This window comes from Ascaphus truei, chromosome 3, assembly GCF_040206685.1.
Source record: "Ascaphus truei isolate aAscTru1 chromosome 3, aAscTru1.hap1, whole genome shotgun sequence".
Lineage (NCBI taxonomy): Eukaryota > Metazoa > Chordata > Amphibia > Anura > Ascaphidae > Ascaphus > Ascaphus truei.
In genome coordinates this window covers 85,153,931-85,180,018 of record NC_134485.1, presented here as the reverse complement: position 1 = coordinate 85,180,018, position 26,088 = coordinate 85,153,931, and the positions used below count along the sequence as shown (strand labels likewise).

The following is a 26,088-nucleotide window of genomic DNA, read 5'->3' as shown; positions in this document are numbered from 1 at the left end:
TAAGATGTCCAACCAGGGAGAGCAGAAGACAACCTGCGGTTCTATCCCCTGCTTTCACACCCCAATATTGCTTCTTACAGGGATTTAAATATTCACCCAATAGGAAGCGGTAAGGGATGATGTTGCAGCTTCCTATTGGCTCGGGGGACCTGGATGAACATTTGATTCCCCTGGTGGGGCAGAGACACACCTAACCTGCGTCTTTGGAGCTGGAGGTTCCCCGGAGCAAAAATAACATGGTTCCCCCCTGGCTCCAACACCGTTTAAAACAAAAGGGGTAAAATAAAACAAGCAGTTGTGACTGCCGCTAAGTGTTGTAACGTTTGAGATAACCAGCATCATTGTATAATGCACCACGGTCATTTCCAGGAAGACGCTACATGGAATTGTTCCTCCTAACCGTTCAGCGTTTCTGGAAAGAAAAAGTCAGCAGATATGACTCATGCTGCAGGCAAGCTTTCATATACATGTAACGGGTATTCCCCCTACCCCAATCGCAGATAGAGTGCATATGAGGGGGAACCTATATGTTACCAGGTGTGGTGCGTATAACTGCAGGTTCACAGAAGGCCTGAGCCTCTGCTGATGGGAACCTGGGGTGCTTCTCTGGAACGTTTCTTCGGTCAGCGCCTCCACCTATGTGAGATTCTAGGAGTGTAGAATGGCCCTCACATAGGAACATCCATAAAGTAACCAGCCCACACCAAAGGTTATGGCTAAAAGGGTTTACTATAGGGATCAGTAACATAACACACAGTATCATAATAGAGTATCAACAGCTCTATGCATAACAAAACATGCATTAGGTGCAAGGGCACCAATATCCCCTTGTACAGGCCCTTGGCCTCTCCGCCCAATAGTAACACAACCATACAGTGCCCACAATAATTGGGTGATCGGCACCAGCGTCCCAGTGTCCTGGACCCCCACCCAGATGTGTGGCAGTGCTGCTCACGTGTGTATAGTTGGTGCACTTATAGATACCTGCCCGGGCACACATCCGTGCCCGGGTGTAAAGAACTTTGAAAAGGGTCTGACGCAGGAACAGGAATCCGCCTCCGCGTGAGGTGTCTCCCTCGTGGAGCGTCTCACCCGCAGAATGTCTCTCACCGTAGACCCTGTCTGAGCCCAGACGCAGGCCGCGATCACCGCGTGTCACTGGCACCGGTGATATCACATAACACTGTACTGTAGAAAGCAACCCCCCCTCGCACTGAAGGGGCCTTTCCTGAAAATGCCAAAACTAACTGCTGTGCTGCACTGCAAAGCAACACTGTCTCTTCTTGTCAGAGCACACAGCACTGCAGCTGTGTCACTGACTAGACTCACACTCAGCTAAGGGCAGGGTCCCTACCTAAGGGGCCGTCCCTATAAACTTACCCACTCAACCTAGTGGGGAGTGGGGCCTACCTGGGCCTGGGGTGTCTGTGGCCTAGTACAGCAGAGCATTGCTCTCTGTACACTACCTTCCCCAATCGCTTCCTGGAACCTAACTGACTAGCGTGGTCTCTGTGCAAGATTGTATCCTTCTCCAACAGGAGAAGCTGCAAACTCTATTTGCTGTCTGGGTGCATGTGATGTGGGTGAAAGGGCCGTCCCTAGAGGCTGCTGGGAGTTGTAGTCCGTTATGGCCCTCTTTAATATTGGGGCCGCGTGTGCTATGTCTGCCGCACCTGTGCAACCCTGTAATGGCCGCCGCTTAGGCATCTGCGCATGCACGACGCCCTGTACATGCGCGACTGCGCGCCAACCCTAACATGGCCGCCGCATTGCTTCTGCGCATGCGCAAGCATCCGCGCACGCGCAAACACAAAGATGGCGGCGCCCTGTCACTGAGGTCGCCGAGAGCCCCCGCAGCAGCACACACGCAAGGGGGAAAGAAACCGGGAGACAGGGGGACCGGAGGGAGACTGGCTACATACAGTATAAGCAATTTATTAGCTTATTTCTTTTTGTAATGTACACATTATTACGGGTGGAAATATAACACAAAATCCAGGATATGTTCCTTTCGGAGGTGATGTCATGCAACGGAATTCTCACTGTTGAATGGAATGAAGTAACACTCTGGAGGTCAATGCACTAAAGTCCTCCCGCTCTAAAACTGGGGCAGAACACGCACACACAAAAAGCATCAGATTTATCAACGAAAAGGAGTACCATTGAAAGCAATTGGAGTTTTTCCCTTAGGAAATCTGGATTTGCTCCAGTTTTGGAAGCAGGTGACATTTTGTAAATAACTCCAATAAACCCCATACTTGATAAAGGTGATCTAAAGCAGTGGTTCCAACTTCACTCCTCAAGGACCCCTGACAGTGCCGGGTTTTTTTGTAACTATTTGTAACCATGTATTTGTCATCTTAACTCTGTGCCCTGGACATACTTGAAAACGTGGGGTAACTCTCAATGTATTACTTCCTGGTAAAACATTTTGTAAATAAAAATATTGAATAAGGACCTGGGCATTTCCTTCATGTAGGGACACCGTGAGCCAAATCTGTCAATTCCTGTGCAACCAGAATGCAACGACCGTGTATAAGCTCTAAGAGCAAAGGTAATGGATGCCAAGCAGGGCAAAGTCAATAATAAATAAATAATAAACGGAGTTGACACCGGGATGTGAAGTGATGGGTTAAAGGACTGTAATGTTGAAAACTCGGTAACGGGTAGAGCGAGAGAGGGCTATAATAATGGGGAACACGAGGTACTTACTCAGTCCCTAGCCCTGGCCAGATCTTGCCCGGTGTGGAGTCCACGCGACTCACTGGAGATCACCGCTCTGCTCTCCCTCCTTCCAGCTCCTGTCCTGACGCTGCAAACGCAGAAGCGTCTCCCTCTGCATCAGCGGCTGCATCCGCTTCCGGTGGTGAACGCTGATCCTCACACGTGATAGCAGAGAAGGGGAAGGATCGGTGGTCCATCCGCTCCAAGTAAAAAAGGTAAGAACTCACCAGCGTGGAGATTAAAATTTTTACTTTATTAGGCTACATAAAAAACAAAAAACAGACAGCACGAATAGACTCTCCCACGCATTTCATGCCTGCTATGGCGCTTTTTCAAGGAGTGCAGAGAAAGGGGAGGCCTTGGGTATTTAACGCACACCCCGTCATGCAAAACAGCTGGAATGATTAACCAATTAATTCTGTTTTGCAGAAAGAAGAGAGAAGAACAAAGAAAGAAAAAAGAAAAAAAAAAAGGAAGAATGACAATAGAGATACAAGATAATCAACTGTGGAGAACAAACAACATAATATGAATAAAGTTAATAAAAAGATGAAATAATAAATAATTAATATATACATAAACAATGTGGGACAAAGATAATTCGTTTAACCTGATCCTAATCAAATGATAAAACATCCTACCAAGCCTCATACAGATTAAGCGGCCATATGAAAAAAGCCTATCTAGAGGAATGGGTGCAGAGTTAACCCATTCATGTATGGATACATTAGTACATACAAAACTTCAAAGGGTACTTCAATGCACATATTTAAGGGGAAGGTTATACATTAGGAAAGGTAATCAATGTCACTGACACATCCAATGAGAATAAAAGAAAATGAAAGAAAAAAGAAGAAAGACAAAAATATAACAACCTGGCTAAAGATATGTATTAAAGATATATATTTGAAGATGACAATTGGAGTCTGTATAAACGCACCACAGGGGGAGGCAAATAATGAAAGGGATAAGAAAGGTTGCACTAGTAAAACAACTTTAATTCAAGTACAGTCTAATTATATAGACCAATAATGCTGTAGTGCAATGCTATAGAAAGCTCTTCAAATCCCAGTCAATATTTAACCCATTGGGTACTAAAGTATTGAGTGTAAATATCCAATATGCCTCACGTCTATGAAGCAAATTGATTCTATCTCCACCTCTGAAATGCTGTTTAACAGACTCCAATGCAACACACTTGAAGTTCAACAGACTTCCTTTTTGACATGTGTCAAAATGTTTGGAAACTGGGTGCAACTGATCTCTTTTAGTGATTAGTGTCATATGCTCAAGTATGCGTTGCTTTAGTGGTCTCGTAGTTAGTCCCACATATCGTTTATTACAACCACACATGAGCATATAGACAACATGATCAGTGTTGCATGTAATGCATGACAATATTTTAAACACCCTTGTATCATCAGAATCTGAAAATGTTTTGGTCTTTAAAAGATATTTACACATTTTACAATGATGACAGGGATAGCAACCAGTGAGATTAGGAAAAAATTCCTTAGGTTTAGAGATTAGTCTAGGCACACTTGGGGAAATTAAATTACCCATAGTTTGAGATCTTTGGAAGACCACACGAGGATCGTGGGTCACCATGTCTTTGAGAAGAGGGTCAGTGGCCAGTATGTGCCAGTATTTTTTGATAATCCTTTTAATGTCATAAGATTGGTTGCTAAACCTGGTGATGAAAAAGGGTGGCATATTGTTATTTTCAGTATTACGAAGTTTACTCTTTTTTAGTTTAGTAGATGATAAGTAACTATAAGATGTCTGAAGGGGTTTTCATCTCCAAACACGTAGCACTGTTCCCACCAACCCATGCCCAAACCCCTTCAGACATCTTATAGTTACTTATCACCGTTACATTGATGACTTGATTATAGTTTGGAAGGGCACCATCACTCAATTGCATGCATTTGTTTTACACCTTAATAATAATCCTTTTAATCTTTCATTCACAGCCCAGCACCATCACCACCACATTTCCTATCTTGATCTCTGTCTTTATGTTGATATAGATATGAGAGTACATACAGATATCTACAGGAAGCCCAATGCTCGCAACACTCTACTACATGCCAAAAGCTCCCATGACAAGAATCTTTTCAAAGGCCTCGGGGCCAATTTTTACGCCTTCGTAGGAATTGTTCGAGCATTGAAGACTTCGAAATTAGATCGCTTAAGATGATCGAGAGATTTGAGGCGAGGGGTTATGACCCCTTTATTCTCCAAGAGGCCTATCAAAGTGCCAAATTGAAGCCAAGAGAGAACCTTATCCAAGAGCAGGGTGCTGTGTTATCTACTAAACTAAAAAAGAGTAAACTTCGTAACACTGAAAATAACAATATGCCACCCTTTTTCATCACCAGGTTTAGCAACCAATCTTATGACATTAAAAGGATTATCAAAAAATACTGGCACATACTGGCCACTGACCCTCTTCTCAAAGACATGGTGACCCACGATCCTCGTGTGGTCTTCCAAAGATCTCAAACTATGGGTAATTTAATTTCCCCAAGTGTGCCTAGACTAATCTCTAAACCTAAGGAATTTTTTCCCTAATCTCACTGGTTGCTATCCCTGTCACCATTGTAAAATGTGTAAATATCTTTTAAAGACCAAAACGTTTTCAGGTTCTGATGATACAAGGGTGTTTAAAATATTGTCATGCATTACATGCAACACTGATCATGTTGTCTATATGCTCATGTGTGGTTGTAATAAACGATATGTGGGACTAACTACGAGACCACTAAAGCAACGTATACTTGAGCATATGACACTAATCACTAAAAGAGATCAGTTGCACCCAGTTTCCAAACATTTTGACACATGTCAAAAAGGAAGTCTGTTGAACTTCAAGTGTGTTGCATTGGAGTCTGTTAAACAGCATTTCAGAGGTGGAGATAGAATCAATTTGCTTCATAGACGTGAGGCATATTGGATATTTACACTCAATACTTTAGTACCCAATGGGTTAAATATTGACTGGGATTTGAAGAGCTTTCTATAGCATTGCACTACAGCATTATTGGTCTATATAATTAGACTGGACTTGAATTAAAGTTGTTTTACTAGTGCAACCTTTCTTATCCCTTTCATTATTTGCCTCCCCCTGTGGTGCGTTTATACAGACTCCAATTGTCATCTTCAAATATATATCTTTAATACATATCTTTAGCCAGGTTGTTATATTTTTGTCTTTCTTCTTTTTTCTTTCATTTTCTTTTATTCTCATTGGATGTGTCAGTGACATTGATTACCTTTCCTAATGTATAACCTTCCCCTTAAATATGTGCATTGAAGTACCCTTTGAAGTTTTGTATGTACTAATGTATCCATACATGAATGGGTTAACTCTGCACCCATTCCTCTAGATAGGCTTTTTTCATATGGCCGCTTAATCTGTATGAGGCTTGGTAGGATGTTTTATCATTTGATTAGGATCAGGTTAAACTAATTATCTTTGTCCCACATTGTTTATGTATATATTAATTATTTATCATTTCATCTTTTTATTAACTTTATTTATATTATGTTGTTTGTTCTCCACAGTTGATTATCTTGTATCTCTATTGTCATTCTTCCTTTTTTTCTTTTTTCTTTTTTCTTTCTCTGGTCTTCTCTTCTTTCTGCAAAATAGAATTAATTGGTTAATCATTCCAGCTGTTTTGCATGACGGGGTGTGCGTTAAATACCCAGGGCCTCCCCTTTCTCTGCACTCCTTGAAAAAGCGCTATAGCAGGCATGAAATGCGTGGGAGAGTCTATTCGTGCTGTCTGTTTTTTGTTTTTTATGTAGCCTAATAAAGTAACATTTTTAATCTCCACGCTGGTGTGTTCTTACCTTTTTTCCTTGGAGCGGATGGACCACCGATCCTTCCCCTTCTCTGCTAATTCCTGTGCAACTACTCTTCATATTGCACTTTCACTGCACAGCAACCGATTAGGTTATATTCACCTTTGTTTGTACTGTCAGGCGACGTGACCTACAGCACAAGTCACAGGCAGCCCACAGACTTTACATTTACAAAGTGTAAAGTTCATCGGTATAACTGTCACTGCAAATATCTGACAATCTGCCCAGCAACAAGGCAGACAAACCCAAAGCACGGGAAGGTAGGCATTCCTATTTACCATTTGTGCTCTTCAGAGGAGCCAGAACATGTCCATTAAAGCAGCCGTCGAAGCTGGCGTTTTTGTTGTTGTTATTTCCCCCCCCCCCCCTTAATATGTGCATCAATAAAATCCGCACAATAAGTAATTCGCTAAACTGCTGATCGATCTGTTCTCCTGTGATCGATCAGCGAAGATTTGTATCGGGGGTTCACTAAATGGCAGCAGAAGAGGACCAAAGATGCAAAGTTCTGTGGGGAAGATCATGTGACCAGGCAGTCACTAGATACAATTGGTGCACTGCTATAGTGAGGGCTATGACGATTGCAGTACAGTACATGCATCGATAAGTGGGGAAAAAGGTAGTGCTTCACTTTAAGTACATTTTCACTTTACATACATGCTCCGGTCCCATTGCGTACGTTAATGCGGGGTATGCCTGTATAGATCCAATGTGGTCTTTCTGCCTCCTAATAGAGGTAAATGAGAATTTTATCTGGTAGTGTTAGGACTTGCGAACAGGTGTCTGCCTTGACGTGGCTCGCAAGCTTACAACGCTTTGGCCAAAGGGTTAAACTAAATGACCCTTTTTCAAGAGAATATATAAGTATTTTACTGTGTATGTTTGTCATATTGGATGTAGCATTGGGCTTCTCTGTCGCTTGTTGTATACATTTGCCACGCTCAATAGCACTCCATTTTGACACTTATAGACATATATATATATATTTTGTGGGGGCTCAGGGGTTCCCAAAAAGAGCTTGCTGGGGTTTTGTGTTTTGATTCTTGGATGTTGATAGCTCTGTAGAAAGGGTGCATTGCACGCCCCCTTTGGTAGTGAATAGGGTGAACTCTTTGATTGTTGAATGGTCTAGGACCAGATTTATTTGCACCACAAGGCAATCCAACTCCAGAAGAAAGGGGGTTAAGAATATCGCTTTTTTGAGTTTCGGAACGCCCTCAACATTAGAGCCATGTTCTCTCTAGCGGCCCGGCCCCTGCCATCCATACCCTCCAACGGTACCTATTTAGCAGGTACCGGACCTATATATGTCATTGGAACCTTCAGATAATTACCGTATTAAGTTAGTTAACTAATTTGAAGAATGATCATTGTGTTATAGAGGTGTGACCACAGCTTCCATTTTATGTATATGTTAAAAAAATAATATATACTGTATAATACAAGTGTTTTATTAGTAATATGATTTTCTGCATGTTATAAATTGCATGTGTTAAGCCTCGCTCAGACAGGCCGCGTTGTGACGTGCGCGTGCTTACGTGCGCGCGCACGTCCGGCGCAATTTCTGGTTGTTCGGTGGGAGTTTTTCAAACCGACAACTCCACCGGCGGCAAAGTGCAGCGTTATCGCCACACCACAACCACGCTACTGTCGCGTGACGTGAGCTGGTTCAGCCAATAAAGGCGAACCAGCTCCGCGACGTGCGCGTTAACGCCCCCCCCCGCCACGCCCCCAAACGCCGCGACCCAACTCCTGCAGTTTGAGCAGAGATCGCTGGGCTGCAGGAGCGCGCGGCGGAGGCGCGAACGCAAGCACGCTGAAGGAGCGGCCTGTCGGAGCGAGGCCTTATGGAGCCTTAATAGAAGATGTCCACGTGGTAGTAAGCGCCCGTACCCCACAAGAACTAAAGTGTACCCTATTTCAATGTGCCCAGTGTTGGGGTGACCGGATGTCTGGAACAGAAGAAACGTCCTCCCCTTTTGTTCCAATCTATTCCGTGCCTTTGTGCCTTTTCAAAAATAGAAGAGCCACCAACAGGTCAGGTTTTCAGGATAGATCTGCATCAGCACAGGTGGCTCAATCAGTGTCTCAGTCAAAGATTGACATATACAGCCATCTGTGCTGAAGCAGGGATATCCTGAAAACCTGGCCTGTTGGTGGCCCGTGAGGACTGGAGTTGCCAACCCCAGGGTTATTCTCATGTTGGTGGCTCTGCAATGCGGCACAAGTCAATGTCAGCAGTCACAGCTCGCACAGCGTTCTTCCAAGTCTGGAACAGTTTAACCCCTTAATTAACACACGCTGCAGTTTTCACTTGAAAATAACAGGCGAACGGACACATTGGTACTGCACAGTTTTCGTTTAATAAACTTTAATACTGCTGTACAAGCACAGTTATACCACCATAAAAATCTCATTTAACATCAGACGTTTTTAAAAGTGTAAGAAATGATATAAAATAATAAAAATCACAAATGGCTAAATAAATCTTGTAGAATAGACTGCGGGTAACAACCCAGTATTGCTGTGTACTTTCGTGCTTTTTGTTGTACAAAGCCATTAAACATTGTTTATATATATCTTGGGCAATTGAACCCTACAATTCTAACACCACTAATCCCTTTGCCATCAGAGAGGCCTGCGAGAGATTGACCTGCAACAGCAGGGGGGCTCAACTACAGTCCTCAAGCCCCCCCAACAGGTCAAGTTTTCAGGATATCCCTGCTTCAGCACAGGTGGCTCAATCAGAGGCCTTTGACTGAGCCTCCGACTGAGCCACCTGTGCTGAAGCATGGATTAATTGACACCTGTATTGAAGCAGGGATATACTAAAAACCTGACCTGTTGGGGGGGGGGGGGGGGAGGCTTGAGGACTGAAGTTGAGCCCCCCTGTGCTACAGGTCTGTACAAAACTGCAGGGATTCAGCACTGAGACGCAAACCTAGTGGTGGCATCGTGTCATTGCAACTTTGTAAAAATAAAATAAAAAGATGCCTTATATTGCTAAAATTATTTGCCTGCTAAGGTGCCCCTAACAATTCAAAACACGGTGAAATAGGTCAGGGACCCCAGTGAGAAGCATATATTTTGGCAACAGCCCCACCTTGATTCTTAGTCTGAGGCTGTGCAGTGCACTCTAATAGAACTTTATTGCTATAACAACTTGAAATACATTAAAAACACTATAATACACTTCACCAAACCACACTGTCCACCCCCCTCCCCAAACAGACAACAAAAAGTAAAATAATACAAGGTGTAATTCTTCTGCACCCTTCACATGTAAGACTTTGGGATTAATGCTGTGACAAGTGCACAAGTAATGCAAGGCCGTGTCGACTGTGCTTGTTCTCCCTATGAGGCTGGAAGTGGCTCTATGTTCATACAAGGCTCCGATTACTATGACTTATTTCATGGGCAACAACAGATTTTATCCCTGGATACAGCAGGCATAGTCTTATATGGGTCCATGTTAAAATGGATTAGAAGCAAAAGGTGACACTGTGCTCATTTGCACGTACTTTCCCAGAATCCCGAGCATTGTATGCTAGGAGATAATAGGGAAACGGTTGCAGGCCTGCCTGAGACGTGTGAAAAGCCTCACAAGTGATATTTTTATTTACTGTATCCCTGGATACAAAATGCTCCCGGGGTGTAAGGCATTTTTACTGGGCCTTTCTGGTGTAAAACCCAGTTTATAACAGGTCTGCCAATAATAGACTGTGGATATATTACAATGCCCCCTCACACCTGTCCCACAGTTTAGCACCTTCTCTGCTAAAGAGGCATGTAATCCGGCACTGCCTATAAACAACAGCGCACTGTCTGCCCCTTTGTTACTGAGAGAGAAATAATGTGTTCCTGTTCCCCCTCACACAGAGGAAGAGGACGGTAGGATCACAGCACCTTTTACATTAAGGGCAAGTTCTCTTAGCTACACACGTGTGAATTTCTGGAGGTCTTTGGATCAGCTGATGACTGTTATTTTGTGTTACTTCTTTCCCAAAGCAGTCTGGGATTTCTAGCTCTGTTTTTCCTATGGAGAAAAAAATATACTATCCCACAGTGCTCTTGAACTACTTGATAGACTATACTCTCTCCCCTTACGCCAACTTTGCACTGATCTACATTGCAGCCCCCCCCCCAACAGTGAGGGAATTTACAGAGAGTCTAAGATTAGCACAATCCAATGACAGCCAGTGTGCATTTTCAGCAGAAACACAAAAACATGTGTTCTTGACTAATTTAGTACTGCACCGTTATTTAGGATGGGATATAATTTATTTTTTAAAATGGCCATTTAAAATGGAACTGCTGTCCTGAAGTGGTTGTGTCTTCCATATACACACACACACACACGTCAGGATAAGGATGCACCTCACTTTGTCTTTATCCAATAGTGTCCCTACTGGAAAACCCATTTTAGTTCTCAAGGGCAAGTAAAACCCGGCGGGAGCAGAATGGGCTCCTTAATATTAGAAGAAACCGGAGCAGGGCAGCAGGACTGTGCAATTACCCGGAGGCTGCCCTGAAGTCACTTGACTCCCCACACTCACTCCCTTTGACAGATGCTTATCTAAGCGAGCCTATTAATAGCCTTGCAGCTGGGTGTCTGGTTTCTCTGGGTTGTGTTTCTCTCCGGTAGTGAAGGAGTTAAGCACATGTCCTCAGGGACCACCTAGCCCTTTTCACACTGGAGTTGTCATGCCCTGGGTTTAAGAACAGATCATCTCTTGCTTAGTTGCCTGTGCACAGCCTTTGAAAGTGCCTGCAGTGCAACATTACAATGATATCCACATACTGTAGCACCAAGTGATACCATGTACGACCTCAGACAAGTGGCAGAGAGAGGAGCACTGTATTTGGCTGCATAGACGGGGACGCTTTCATTCTACTCTGGTTCGGCCATAGGACAGGAAGTATTCCATTAATAGCTCGACTTTCCAATTAGCAGTTTTTATCACGATCCTGTGAATCACAGACCCAGTATGGTCTTTCTCCCTCCAGCAGCAAGGAGAGGTGCATGAGAATTGTGCCAGGCAGTGTTAGGACCTGCAGATTGGTCATGCCGTGAAGTGGCTGCAGGCTTATAACCTTTTGGCCAAAATGACCCTTTTTCCATGAGCAGATAAGCACTGAGGTATTGCACTATATGTTGTGTCATTTTGTATGATGCGCTGGCCTTTCTGTTTCTGTTTATAAAGCAGGAAGTATTCCATTATTAGCTCGAATTTACCGCTCAACCCTGATAACCCGTGTTACTTATCTCCTTGCCTGGCAGATCGCCACCAACACGGCCCCTCTGGCTTTACTCTATTACTTACACGACTCCGTGTCTCAAAGTTGTGACAATGCAACTCTACAAGCCTTATCCTGGACAAGCGCAAACGAGTTTAGCATTAGTGGAACGGTTAATGTGCCCTATACGCTGAAACTGTAGGTTTCTTTACGCGGAGGTTAGGGAGAAGTATTTGGGAGCAGCAGGGTATTTCAATGGTAACTCCATTGCATGGAATCAAGAGAGAAACAACCTGTAAGGTCACGTAGGGTTCATGTTATACATGGTGTATGAAACGCAATGCTCTGCAGGACTGTAACAGTCAAAACTCTGAAGAGGTAACATCTTGCGGTTGATCTTTGGTTGATAATGAAAAGGCTAAGCAAATGCACTGAGTGGATCATCTCTCCATGGCCCATATTCACTAAAGAGCGCTGAGGTTTAGCATGACCTAACTCCGGTTCAAATGAACGGGAGTCTGGACGTGCTCAGGCTTAGCATTAGTGACTATGGGATTTTGGCTCTCACACAAAACGGCCATTACTAAACTCTTTGGGACCTTAGCAGGTTATTAAACAATGCCATGAAATTTTGCGTTATTACGCTTCCATGACACAAAGGATGTGTATTGGACTGTAACCCCCTCCGTGGCACTGAAAGGGTTATTTCCCTGCCGTCATGTAGACGATTAGTGGTTAAAAAGCATAGGACAATTTGAACATCTTATCTCCAGTGGCAGAGCTCAAGCTGGACCAGCACCTTCTACCGTCTCTTTTAGTAAGACCAAGCCGGCAGGAGACCCAAAACCTAGCAACTTTATATGTACTCGGGGTGCGCAAGCAGAGAGAATCGGGCAGGGTAATAAAACAGAATGCATCAGAGGTTGAACAAGCAAGAAGCCCAGATCCTATTAAAAATAGCAGCAACACGACTGAAACATTAACCCCTTTGTTGCCAGGGGGGCGTTGCCATGCATGGCCGCTTCCTTTAGGCAGTGAAGGGGTTAATATGAGCCGATCTCTGCCCCCCTCTTTCGCTGTACGCCCTGCACTATCTCCATGCCCAGTTCCTTTGTGCTGCAGACATAGTCACACACACGGGCAACTTGACAATGTGCCACCAGAGTGCTATTTAAGTGAGGTTTGTAGACGTTGTCACAACAACGCCCGGAGGTGTCAAAACCATCTCAAACCCCCCCACGCCCCTCCCCTCCCCCCAACTCGTCTCTAAAGCATGAACAGTAAATGGTCTTGTAAAAATAGCGTGTCCCCGGCACCTTCTGGACACCTCTTGTCTTATCTGTCTCTCAAGTTGTCATCTTGCTCCGGAGGCTGGCAGAGTGTCAGCGGAGGGGAGATGGATGGGGACATGTGCGTGTTCTGCTGTCAGAGCTGGTGGCTGCTGTTCTCATGGGGGACCGGAGGGGACATGGGGGAGGGAGGGGGGAAGGGAGGTGGGCAGACGGTGCCGTTCATGGAAAGGTGGGGGCCAGGCGCGTTACTCGAAACGCCGCAGGTGGTTGTACAGAGACTGCACGTAGGTGAACACGCACATGGGATCCGGCTTCCTCCCCATCATTAGCATGTCTTCCACTTCGATGAGGCGGTCACAGTGGGCACATTTTCTGGAACGGCAAAGAGGTGGGCACGTTGTTAGTCAGGGTGGTGTCCTATGAAGTGGAAGAACCGGATTCCAGCTCCTTGTAACCTAGGGTAATGTAACCCTGGCTCAGAGAGCTGACGCTCTAATTTTTATAAATTACCCAAGGCAGAGAGCAAACAAAAGACCTTGATCAGGGTGATAGAGAACATATATATTTAACCCTTTGCTGCCGGAGAAAGCAACACATAAATTAACATTTCAATATAGGATATGTAAGTCCAGCACATTCAAAAGATATGAGTGCTGGTCGCACTCAGCTGAAAATGAACTGATACCTAATCACCTGTTGTGCTTACAACATATTCCAACATGTTTCTTTACCTCTCTCTATTATAGTCTGCCAGTGGTTGCTAATTTTTTTTGGTTAAGGAATCCTATAATTATATTGCGAAATTCTGCGGAACCCCAACCCTCTCTAATAGTACGTCTGAGATCAGATGTATTGTAAAGAACCCCAACCCTCTCTAATAGTGCGTCTGAGATCAGATGCATTGTAAGGAACTCCAACCCTCTCTAATAGCGCGTCTGAGATTGGATGCATTGTAAGGAACCCCAACCTTCTCTAATAGCGTGTCTGAGATTAGATACATTGTAAGGACCCCCAATTGTAAGGACCCCCAACCCTCTCTAATAGCGCGTCTGAGATCAGATGCATTGTAAGGAACCCCATCCCATCTGAGAGAAGATGCTTTCTCACTGCATGGTTGAATTCCTGCATAATTAAGCACAAGTGACGCCATAGAAAAATGAGCAATATGCATTTTCGATAGGTCGCAATTAAAATGGCTGCCTACGTGAAGCTTTCCTTCACCACCCACAACACACGCATATTTGAGCGCGTCTGATGTGGTTGTGTGGGTTTGTGCTGAATAAATGATCATGAAGCATGAGTAGAGGAGAGACAGCGTGCGTAACCACCAGGCGGGTCCGTGGCCATTACAATTCCGCCGATCAAGGCCTGGCGCCTACTTTTTAAGATTGTAAATGTTATCGAACGATGTATCATACTTACCAACTAAGGTGAGCATGATAATGATCCAGTTCTGGTGCTATAGTCCCAACTGCTGTTCTGTTAGCCACTTTAAGCATAACTATGATGATGCCACCCTCCAAGGACTGAAGTCCGCGAGATTTGGGAGTTCTGGAGCAAAATAAACTCATTTTGAAGGAAGGGGCCCAGAATGTTCTCAGCGAGACTCCAGTGAAGTATAGGAGACGCTGTCTGGGCCAGCATTAGGGCAAGGCGAGCAAGATGGCCGCCTTGGGCCCTTCACCTTTGGGGGCCCCGGGCTCCCTCCTCCTGTTGGCGCCAGAATTCAACCTCCACCCGACCGAAGTGGGGAGTGCGGGGCTCCCCCGTCCTCCAGCTCCCCTCTCTGGTTGGGCAGAAGTTGGGGGGCGAGCGGGGGGGAGGTGTAGGTGTGTGTGTATGTGTTATTCTTTGTGAGAGGGGTCTTACCTTTTCCGGAGCGGGCCCCCTCCTGTAGCGTCGCATTGCTAAGGGAATCGACGTCAAATGACGCTGCAATGGCATGACGACTAAGTTGCCATGGCAACGTGACGTCATGAAGCCGTAACCCTGCCGGAGGAGGGCCACTCGTCGAGGTAAGTCCCCTTAACTTTTTTTTACAGGGCGGGGGGACCGGACTCGCTGCCTTGGGCCCCCGGAAAGACTAAGGCAGGACATGCCTGATACTAAATTTTAGTAAGACTGATCCCAAATCAGTGAGACTCGGAGGAAAATCTGCTGCAATGTATGTAATATAATGAGGTCTGAAGAAAGACAACCCGGGGTTACTATTACTCGGATGACTGTGGCGTTAGTTAAATTACGGGGGGGGGGGGGGGGGTGGGAGAGCAGGGTGTGGCTGCAGCTTTAAGAGACACTAGACCAGGGGAGGCCAACTCCACTCCTGTTACCAACAGGTCAGGTTTTCAGGATATCCCTGCTTCAGCACTGGTGGCTCAATCAGCGACTCAGTCGAAGACTGACATGTACAGCCACCTGTGCTGAAGCAGGGGATATCCTGAAAACCTGACCTGTTGGTGGCTCTTGAGGACTAGAGTTTGGCCTCCCCCTGCACTCGAGTTCTGCCGGTCAGTAAGCAGATGACCGGCGGTTACTCTGCCAATTTGCTCTCGGGGCTTTTCATCCTCTGCCACAGCCTTTGCATTTTAATTAAAACCGCAACACCGCCAATTAACTCCTGACCCGAGCTGCAGATTAGCGTTGGTAACCACAGGATTTCTGACACTGGGTGCCTCCAAATCTCTGATTACACGTAGGGGATTAAACATGGGGTGTGATGGAGCGTTGTTAATGCCGCGGTTTGTGTCCACCTGCTCTTCGTGTGTTTGGGCTTAAAGGAGCACACTCTCTCCCCCCCCCCCAAATGCTCGATATTTTTGTGAAAATCTGAATCCGGGGGTGCTCTGGGGCTGATCTGTGGTCGCCCTACCTCCGTGGTCATCCCTTGGTTTCCGAGATACTGGCACCAGGCAATAATAGCCGACAGGCAGGCCGGTGCAACCACTAGTCCGCCACATTTTGGGAGGCAGCGCGAGGGAGGCCAGGAGCAGAGAAGGCTGCTTACCTCCCATGCTGCTGCAACGCTCCTGCTGCAGCTACATGTTCTCTAGGCCTGCACACAACTACTCAGGCTAGGAGAGGGGTGTGAAACGGGGGGGAGGGGTGAGAGAGCGAGAGGGGTGGAGGAGGTGAGAGAGAGGTGGAGGGGGGAGAGAGAGGTGGAGGAGGGGGTGAGAGAGTGGTTTAGGGGAGTGAGAGGGGGGTGGAAGGGGTTGAGAGAGAAGGGTGGAGGGGGTGAGAGAGGGGTGGAGGTGGGTGAGGGAGGGGTGGAGGGGGGTGAGAGGGGGGGAGATAGAGGCTTTGGAGGGGTGAGAGAGATAAGTGGAGGGGGGTGAGAGAGAAATGGGTGGAGAGAGGTGAAAGAGATGGGTGGAGGGGGGGGGGTGAGAGTGATAGGTGGAAGGAGGCTCATTAAAGAATTTTCTCCTGTATAAACCACCTCGTCTCCGCATTTAAGTAACAACACACCTGTGGGCGTCCGGCCATTTTCTTGACTTTTTTTGTGTGTGCTAAAAATATGAATTTTCTTAATCTCCAATGGTAACCTCAGACTGCACTGGGCTCCGGGGAGAGCTCCATTTTAAGCTTTGTGACACTTACGGGCCTATTCAGGTAGCTTCGATAAGTAACTTAACTTTACAAGCGATTTTACATGTGTACTGTAGCTATTCAGAAAGCTTCGATAGCATGTCAAAATCCCTTGTAAATGTCTTTTTAACAATCGTTATCACTCTTGCTCAAACAGGCCGTGCGGCAGCTTAAAAAATGCAGAAACTCGTATGTTTTGCCAGTAATCGCAATTCAGGTAGCTTCGATAAGCACATTGCACCTTAGACCTGCATATCTTGTTTGGCGAGATCGGACTCGCGATGTGCATATGAAGGAGTATAATTTAACTTTACTACATGGGGTTGAAGCCGGGGGTCTCCGGAGCTTACCCGCATACATTTCAGCTCCAGACACCCCCTGTTTTAATCATATAGAATAAAAATAAAATTACCGCCCAGTTTCATTATCTTAGTGGCTAACCGCTAAGGTAATGAATCGGTTAAATAGCATTAACTGGTTTGTTGGTTCTAGAGGGAGTGGTTGAAGCTTGTAGTAGTTGCCCCAGGGTGGGTGTTAAGGCTCCCAGGTTAGCCACAAAGGTAATGTGAATAACAGCAGGGGGCCTCCGAAGCTGAACCGCATTAATTTCAGGTCCGGGGATCCCCTGATTCCCGAGGTACAGGCCTCCGTATGGGGTGCCGGTATCCCCTGCAAGTTTAAATGTCCCGTAAACTTGCAGGAGATACTGGCACCTGATATGAAGGTCTGTACCTCGGGAAGCAGGTGGTCCCCGTGCCTGAAATTAATGTGGTTCAGCTTCGGAGACTCCCTGCACCATCGCTGCAGGCCACCTTCCGCCATCTTTAAATGTCCTTAGCAAACACAGCTTGGATCTCCCCAGCGGCAGGGCACTTTGCTCCGACGCCATTGATGCTGGGCGCAATTGGCGTCAGAGCGAGGTACCCTGTGGCTGGGGAGATCCGAGCGGTGCTGAGGACATTTAAAGATGGCGGGAGGCAGCCGAGGTGACCTGCGGCGCGGTTATCATGCCGTGAGTAGTCCTGGCGGCGATTTAGTCGCAGCCAAACGTCCCATTCCGATTGTAATGTGTTTTCGGCTTCCTCCTCCTCCTGCTCTGTCCCGTGTACCTGTACTTTGCAGAGATCCCAGTGATATAGCTGGTGCCATCTGGGTATAAAGAGACTTTTGGCTTGCGTCTTTTGTCACGCCAGTTAGCTCCAGAGCCAAAGGGTGATAAACATATACATCATGGAGAGCAGAAGAGATTACGGTCTAAAAAAAATAAATACTTTTAAACTATAAACACCCGGGAGATCACCGAATTTACACAATCTGAAAACCGCCAGTCTAGATAAAGAGGCTTTGTGGTCTACCCAAACTTCTCACATTATCTTTGCCAACGATATGAATCTGCCATACTGCAGTATCCCAAATACAAAAGGAGATATGTGTGAGTACTTCTATATAATTGGCACTATAAAGAGCAGGGCCGCCAACAGGGGGGGTCTGCCGGTGTTGGCGTCCCGGGCCTCGTGAGTCAGAATGCCCCTTTCATTTATCCTGGGCCCCATGATTTCTGTTGGCGGCCCTAATAAAGAGCATGGTATCAACCGAGTCATTATCTCCGGAGCCGGGGGTCCCCCGGTGCAGAAAATAACGTGAAGACCCACTGATTGCAACTATATCATATATACACTGTGTTCAGGTAAAAAGGGACCCCTTTCGTTTTTCATCATATATCTTATGTAGATTAACACTAATATAAGAAACACAATGTAGATCAGGGGTGGGACAACTCCAGCATTCAAGGGCAGCCCAACAGGTCAGGTTTTAAGGATATCCCTGCTTCAGCACAGGTGGCTCAGTCGTAAAGCAAACACACTGATATAAACTGCTAGACACAGATTTGCACGTGTTCAGAAATACACACAGTCCCACACATGCTTACATAAGGTAGCAATAAACCGCAGAAATGGTTACCCTGTTTGTTTCCGCTGACATGGTTGCTATGCTCCTGGCTGAGCAAATCATTTCACCTTCTCGTGCTTCAGATTAATATGTTGGTTAAATAAACAACTTCAGGGGTTATTTTTCATAAGTATTAATATTTATTATTTAACTCCCTGCTGTAAAAACTGGCGAAACTCCCACGCCGTTTAAGTGCATGCACTTCCCAGAGATACCAACATCTGCTGCTATGGGGGGGGGGGGTGCATATTTTAACGCCACAGCCAGGAAAGGGTTAAGTATGACTGCAGACAAAGGCATACATAGCACACCGATGATCTGCACCTCTTGAGGGGGTGAGAGGGGGGGGGGGATGGGATGAAGTCATTGTGAAAACATTCCTGAAACACACACACACACAGTAACGGTGCCTGGGGGTGCGTGTTCACAGAGAGAGTGATTACATGTGCCCACCGAGGTTCTCACCGCCACATGTGTCACTTTCCCCCTCCCCTTAGGAAGCGCGATGTTCCTGATGGACTCGGGGGGACTCACAGGAGGTTGGGGTGAACTCCCAATGCTCATTTGCTGGTGTTACCAGAGGAGCAGAGAGTCATTCTTTGGCAATGACACCAGGAATTTACTGTGTTACTTTATTTATAACTTTCATGGTTTGTTTAGCCGTTTCTACATAGAAACGCACCTAATACAAATAACATTCTTATTTTAAAGTAACACAATTATACATTTGTATATATATACAGGCATACCCCGCATTAACGTACGCAATAGGACCGGAGCATGTTTGTAAAGCGAAAATGTATTTAAAGTGAAGCACTAACTTTTTCCCACTTATCGATGCATGTACTGTACTGCAATCGTCATATACGTGCATAACTGATGTAAATAACGCATTTCTAACAGGCTCTATAGTCTCCCCGCTTGCGCACAGCTTCGGTACAGGTAGGGAGCCAGTAGTGCTGTTCAGGACGTGCTGACAGGCGCATGCGTGAGCTGCCGTTTGCCTATTGGGCGATATGTCCTTACTCGCGAGTGTACTTAAAGTGAGTGTCCTTAAACCAACAATCTGCCGCACTCACCAAGATGATGTTGTCAAAATTGGCATTTATTCACACCATGTTAAGTAACCGAACACAGCAGTTTGAGCTCTTTTCTATATTGTTTTGGACTGGTCTGCGATCCTAGCCTTTCTGCTGGCACCCCATATTAACCCTTATATGCCATTTTATGCTTTTGACCAGGAAACCTTGTATTTTTGTGTATACAGGCATACCCCGCTTTAAGGACACTCACTTTAAGTACACTCGCGAGTAAGTACATATCGCCCAATAGTCAAACGGCAGCTCACGCATGCGCCTGTCAGCACGTCCTGAACAGCAAAGTTGAACTCCCTACCTGCACCGAAGCTGTGCACAAGCGGGAAGACTATAGAGCCTGTTACAAATGCGTTATTTACATCAGTTATGCACGTATATGATGATTGCAGTACAGTACATGCATCGATAAGTGGGAAAAAGGCAGTGCTTCACTTTAAGTACATTTTCATTTTACATACATGCTCCGGTCCCATTGCGTACGTTAATGCGGGGTATGCCTGTATATGGCTCGAAACGTCGCTCGGATTTTATTGTTTGTATCTCATGATGTGTTAAATAAGTAAATGTATCTTCATATTTTTCTAATTTTGGAGTGCCGTGGACATTTTCTAATTTTGTATTGTTTTGATCCGGAAAGGTGAACACGGATCCTCCAGCTAGCATCTATTCTACAGATAAGTTCTTGTTTTTATGTTACAACATACATTAAAACAAAATAACAGAAAATGCTCGCTCTACCTGTAGGGTGCTCACCAAGGATAATCAGCTTCCTAGGAAGCTTAATATATACAAAAACCAGGGGGACAGGGAGAGGGAAAGAGAGATATCCTTTTTGATAGGTGCACTGCTAAATAATTCCCAAAATGAGCCAGTTTAAAGATAGACACTATGAAAAAATTTGTACCGGCTGAGGTCTCTCTTAGCACAGATAACCCGTATTCCTAACGTCTAGTAATGGCCTGACAGGTGGGTCATGGGTTACATGTGTTTGGCACAAATACATGGATGTGTTTCGCAAGCGTTCGTGATCACGGTTTCTTGACAAAGCAATACGCCTGCGAAACGCGTTGAAGAAATACCGTGACCTTTTGGAGTCATCACAGCCACCGTAGGACGCCGACGGAGTCCTAGGACCAATCAGCATCCCGCAAAGAACGCGGAAGGGAAGAATCCCAAAAGTTGAGGAAATCAGGCTACACGCTGTCCAGGCTGCTGTTGTGCTCCGATTCAGGCCGCTGATGTTTTATATGTAAGTACAGAGTGCTGTACATTACTTTTATGCAAATATATTGATTTTTATACACAAATTCTCTCTGTGTACTATTATCCACACAAGGGGAAGGCACCACATCCGCAGAAGGATCTCTGTTCCGGTCCAACTTATGGGTAGATGCTCCCCCTGTAACACGCCAGTTCCAAGACTTCCAGGGATTGTGATAGATGGAGACCATTCCTCTAAAGAAACCTTTATGTGTCTACGTTCTATCTGGGCCATGTGAGTACTGGCAACGACCAGTTACACAATTACCACCATTCTTCAAGAACATTTGGGTTTTGCAATACTGTACTATATGTACATTTTATCTTTTACATGATCCTGCGCTCCCATTATCCTACAACCAACAATGCACTAATTAACCAAGCACCTAAAAAGTAGGACATTAAGCATCTATTTTCCCCCTACAGGATACAAGTATATTGTCACTGGGAGGGTGGAAGCACCTACTCTACAGTTTAAGGGGCTGATTCTCTATGAGCTGCAGTGGTCGATTGGGCAGTTTTCGGGTAAAATTCTCCTTTGAAGTCAATAGAGAATATCGTCCGAATTGTCTCGACCATCCGCTTCGGCATACGTAGAATAAGCCCCCAAGGCCCTTATTCCTTAAGCTGCATGGAAAGCCCCATTGAACTCAATGGGTCTTTCCGTGTGATATCGTCGGATCAGCGCTATCGCAACTCACTGAATAAGTGGCTGTGACATCACTGGTGGGCATCTCTGTTTTCTATGTTCCCAAAAGAATGAAAAGCGTATTAAAATAAAGTCTATTGCAGTTTAGGCAAGTTATTTTTTATTTTATGTTTATGAGCCTTCAGATTTGATCAGTTTAAAAATAAATAAATCCCCCCCTCCCCGAGTAGGTTGAATTGCACCATTAAGCTGAACTATGAGGGAAACAGGAGGTCAAGAAGATGTCTTCAAGCTCCAAGATTTATGACTACTGATGTGCTCTTTAGTTAAAAGCAAAACAAAATACAAAAAACAGGAAACAATGTTTCACAACTTTGTGAGTTTCTATGGAAAAAAAAATCACAAACAGTTCTTTGGAAAGCAAGTTGAGACATCTTCACACACCTCTATCCATTCAAGAATCTAAGACGCTTGTCTATAATGTCAGCAGCTGGGTAATGGAAGACAGAAGTGAGGGGAAGGTGGAAAGAAGTGTGTATGGAGGGCAAAGGCAGAAAGCGACTACGTCAGGAAATATGTCCATCAAGACAAAAGTTTTCATCCAGCCTGCTCTTTGTATTGAGCTTGTCGGCCCGAGCTTGGTTGCTGGCCCTGCATTGTGAAGCTGGTGATACCGCAGACCAGAAGATGTGAAGATGTCCGGACCATAAGCTGAGCAGTTGGAATGCTTCTGTCTCCGACAGCACCGTTTGGTTTTGCTGGGAGAAGAGGGTGAAGAAGTTGTGTGTGCAGATGGAGCATGTCCAAGATGCAGGCTGTGAGTCAAGAAACTGGCATGGAGGGAGAAGCTGGAGGGGAGAGGCAGAGTTCTTTAAAGCTAGGTGTTTAACACAAAGTGTGCTGTATAATTGGAATATATATTTCCTTAAAATAATCTCAATATATCAACGTGTGCTTTCTATTGCCTTTTCCCTCTAATATAAACAGGCTGGCACCTTTTCTGACCCTTAATAATCAAGACTTTTTCATCTTCGGCCTAATGCTTTGCATCACAGGGCAGGCTCAATGTCTAAAATCATAGAAGTGCTTTTTGCGACATGTCCCAGAATTGAGGGCAATTACAAGGCAGTCCCAGTAAAGTTTAAAAAAACCCTGTAAACAACAATGTAATTGGCTTTCTTAAACCAGCAATCCTGACAAAATCCTATTTTTTTTAAATTTTTTACATAATTGGAACCAGAGGGTCCTCTGGAGGAGGTAGAGCATACACGGTGTTCAAGAAAAAAAGGACCCCCTTCGATTTTCATCATATCGTATATATTTTGCAAAGGCTGTTGATCATGTTATCTTGTTAATCAAACTTCAGTGCTGTGGAATAGGGGACATGCTTTAAACTGGTTCCACTTCTACATCCCGGGTAGATCCCAACATGTGTCTATCTTGGGCTCTAACTCCAGCCCCTTGGATGTCACCTGTGAGGTCCCACACGGATCTGTTCTGGGGCCCCTACTCTTTTCAGTTTTCATTAATGATCTACCTACAGCTTGTAAGGGAGCTTCAATGCACATGTATGCTGATGACACAATCCTATATGCACACAGCCTTAGCCTCTCTGACCTTAAACACGTACTTCAAGCTGATTTTTCAAGACTTGAATACTGGATTTCGAAAAACAAGCTGTTTTTAAACACTGACAAAACTGTAACAATGGTATTTGGGGCTAAGGCTACATTTCCAAAGCTACCAACGACAGAGCTACAAATCATAACCAACCAACCATTCTAGCCCCTGTCACTAGTTTTAAATATGGTCATATGGCTTGACTCCCATTTAACATTTGGGAAGCACATTGATACTCTGACATCCAAAACCTATGTTAAACCAGGTGTACTTTATAGGAACAAACCTCCCTAAGCCTGCTCTTCAGAAAGCACATTGCACAACAGATGCTATTGCCAATTATAGACTATGAGGACATAGTATATGGTACTGCAACCCAACTCACCGTAGCAAACTAGACACCCTCTACAACTCAATATGCCACTTTGTCCTACAATGCAACTACAACACACATCAGTGCAACATTCTCCAAGAACTAGATTGGTCATCACTTGAGTCCAGATGCAAATACTTTCTGGGAAAGCTACCCACATATCTGAACAAGCTCCTCACCCCTACCACATACAGCACTTATCATCTGAGATCAGACTGCAAAAGACTGCCTTCATGGTCCCAAGGCTCAACAAAGAACCCGGTCACTCCTCTTTCTGTTACTGTGCACTTCACAACTGGAACAATCTACCGGAGACTTTCAAAACCTCCTCCAGTTTAAGTTCTTTCAAGACTTCAGCTGTCTCACATTTTAATTTTGTCTGTAACCGTTACATACGCCAATAACATATTGTGATGCCGTCACTGCCCTCTAAGGGTTAGAATGGGGCAGTTGTGGGATTTTATAGCTCTCATAGAGTTAATCCTCTTGGAAAGGTTTGTTCAGCTGAGAGTTAATGAGCTAATTAGCCTAGCCTGTATAGTCAGGAAGTGATATAGATCCCCCCCATGCTGCCAGACACACACTGTTGAGAGTTATACAGAGAGGGTGAGAGACGCTGCTGCTAGACTGATCTGAAGACACTCACAGACAGCCCTGTGAGAGACTGAAAGGCGACCTGCTGCAGGTACACTGGGTAAAGTGGGGAAAGAGTTTATTTCTCCCACGATTAGTTAGGGACTAAGCAGTATTAGTCAGTACTCCTGGAAGGAGTTAGGTCTTTTGTTTCTGTTTTGTGTTATGAGTTAACCCTGTACCTGCGTTGTACCCTGTAAATAAACCCCTGCTTAGAAAGTAAACTGTTTCCTGCCTTTGATCTGGACTAAAGATCCGACACTGGGACTGAGACGTCACAATATATTATCTCTAAGTGTCCATGAAACGTCTGTAAATATAATGTATAACTCTGTTCATTTACTGCAACAATGTGTTGTCATCATAACTCCATGCCCAGGACATACTGTACTTGAAAACTCTCATTACATTGTAACTCTCAATGTATTATTTCCTGGTAAAACATTTTATAAATAAATTTCAACAAGTACCAGATACACTGCAGTAGGTTTATTAAACGAGAAATAAGAGTTTTTCCTTTTTAGGTCGTTAATATGTTAAACTGTTGTTATCTAATCTGAAACACTAAGATTACTATAAAGTTTTGAGTTCATAGCATGGTTCAAAGTGTGTGTTCAAAATGTCCTCCTTCTGCTGCTGAAACACCCGAAGACGACAATGTCACCGTTTGCATAATTGATAATGCGTTGATCCAGCTGCTCCCACTCCTGAACGATACGAAATAATTTTTGAAGTGAAACTTTTTTAGCGGAACCTACCACGTGAGCAAAATTCAGTGGCAGTGAATGGAGTTGATGGAGACGGAAGTCAGTGGTGAGGGAAGTGACGTCACTGCTGGCAGAAGAGGCCGTCAGCAACATTCACTGCTACTGAATTTTGCCAGCTTCCACCAGCAAGAGGAATACATACCTCCTCCGCCGAGTGAGCCCCAAACACGCCCACCCGCAAGCTGCCGAGCATGCCCTCCCCCCCACCCCGTGAGCATGCCCTTCCGTCCCCCCGTGAGCACGCCCTCCCACCCCCTGGCTCCAACAGAAGGCACCAGCAGCAGGACACAGCCCCCCATTGTCTCCCTACATCTGTGCTGGGAAGGAGGGGGGGAGCTCAAGGGGAGGGGGGTCAGGAGAGAGGGGGGGGCAGGACCCTGAGAATAACACACACACTGACTGACTCACACACACACACACACACACTGACTGACACACATAATGACTGACTGACACACACACACACACACACACACACACACACACACACACACACACACACACACACACACACACACACACACACACACACACACACACACACACACACACACACACACACACAGACTCACATAATGACTGACTCTCACACACACACACACTGACTGACACACACACACACACACACACACACACACACACTGACTGACACACACGCACACACACTGACTGACTCACTCACACACTGACTGACTGACACACACACACTGACTGACTGACACACACACTGACTGACACACACACACACACACTGACTGACACACACACACACACACACACACACACACTGACACACACACACACTGACTGACACACACACACTGACCGACGGACTGACACACACACACTGACTGACTGACACACATTGACTGACAGACACACACTGACTGACACACATACACAGTGACTGACTGACACACACACACTGACTGACACACACACTGACACTGACTGACACACACACACTGACTAAGACACACACACACTGACTGACACACAGACACACACAAGGAATGCAGTTACTATA

The 26,088-nt window shown here is 45.3% G+C and overlaps 1 protein-coding gene across 3 annotated transcripts in view; it reads right to left on the bottom strand.

Moving 5' to 3' along the window:
* Positions 1 to 8,938: 8,938 nt before the first annotated feature.
* The window catches only part of LOC142491624 (smoothelin-like protein 2), a 108,603-nt gene continuing 91,453 nt past the window's right edge, over positions 8,939 to 26,088 (bottom strand). For all 3 annotated transcript variants that reach the window (XM_075594458.1, XM_075594459.1, XM_075594457.1), the window contains one exon: positions 8,939 to 13,496. In XM_075594458.1, coding sequence (XP_075450573.1) covers positions 13,370 to 13,496 — 127 coding nt within the window. In that variant the 3' untranslated portion in view covers positions 8,939 to 13,369. The remainder of the gene's footprint in view (positions 13,497 to 26,088) is intronic.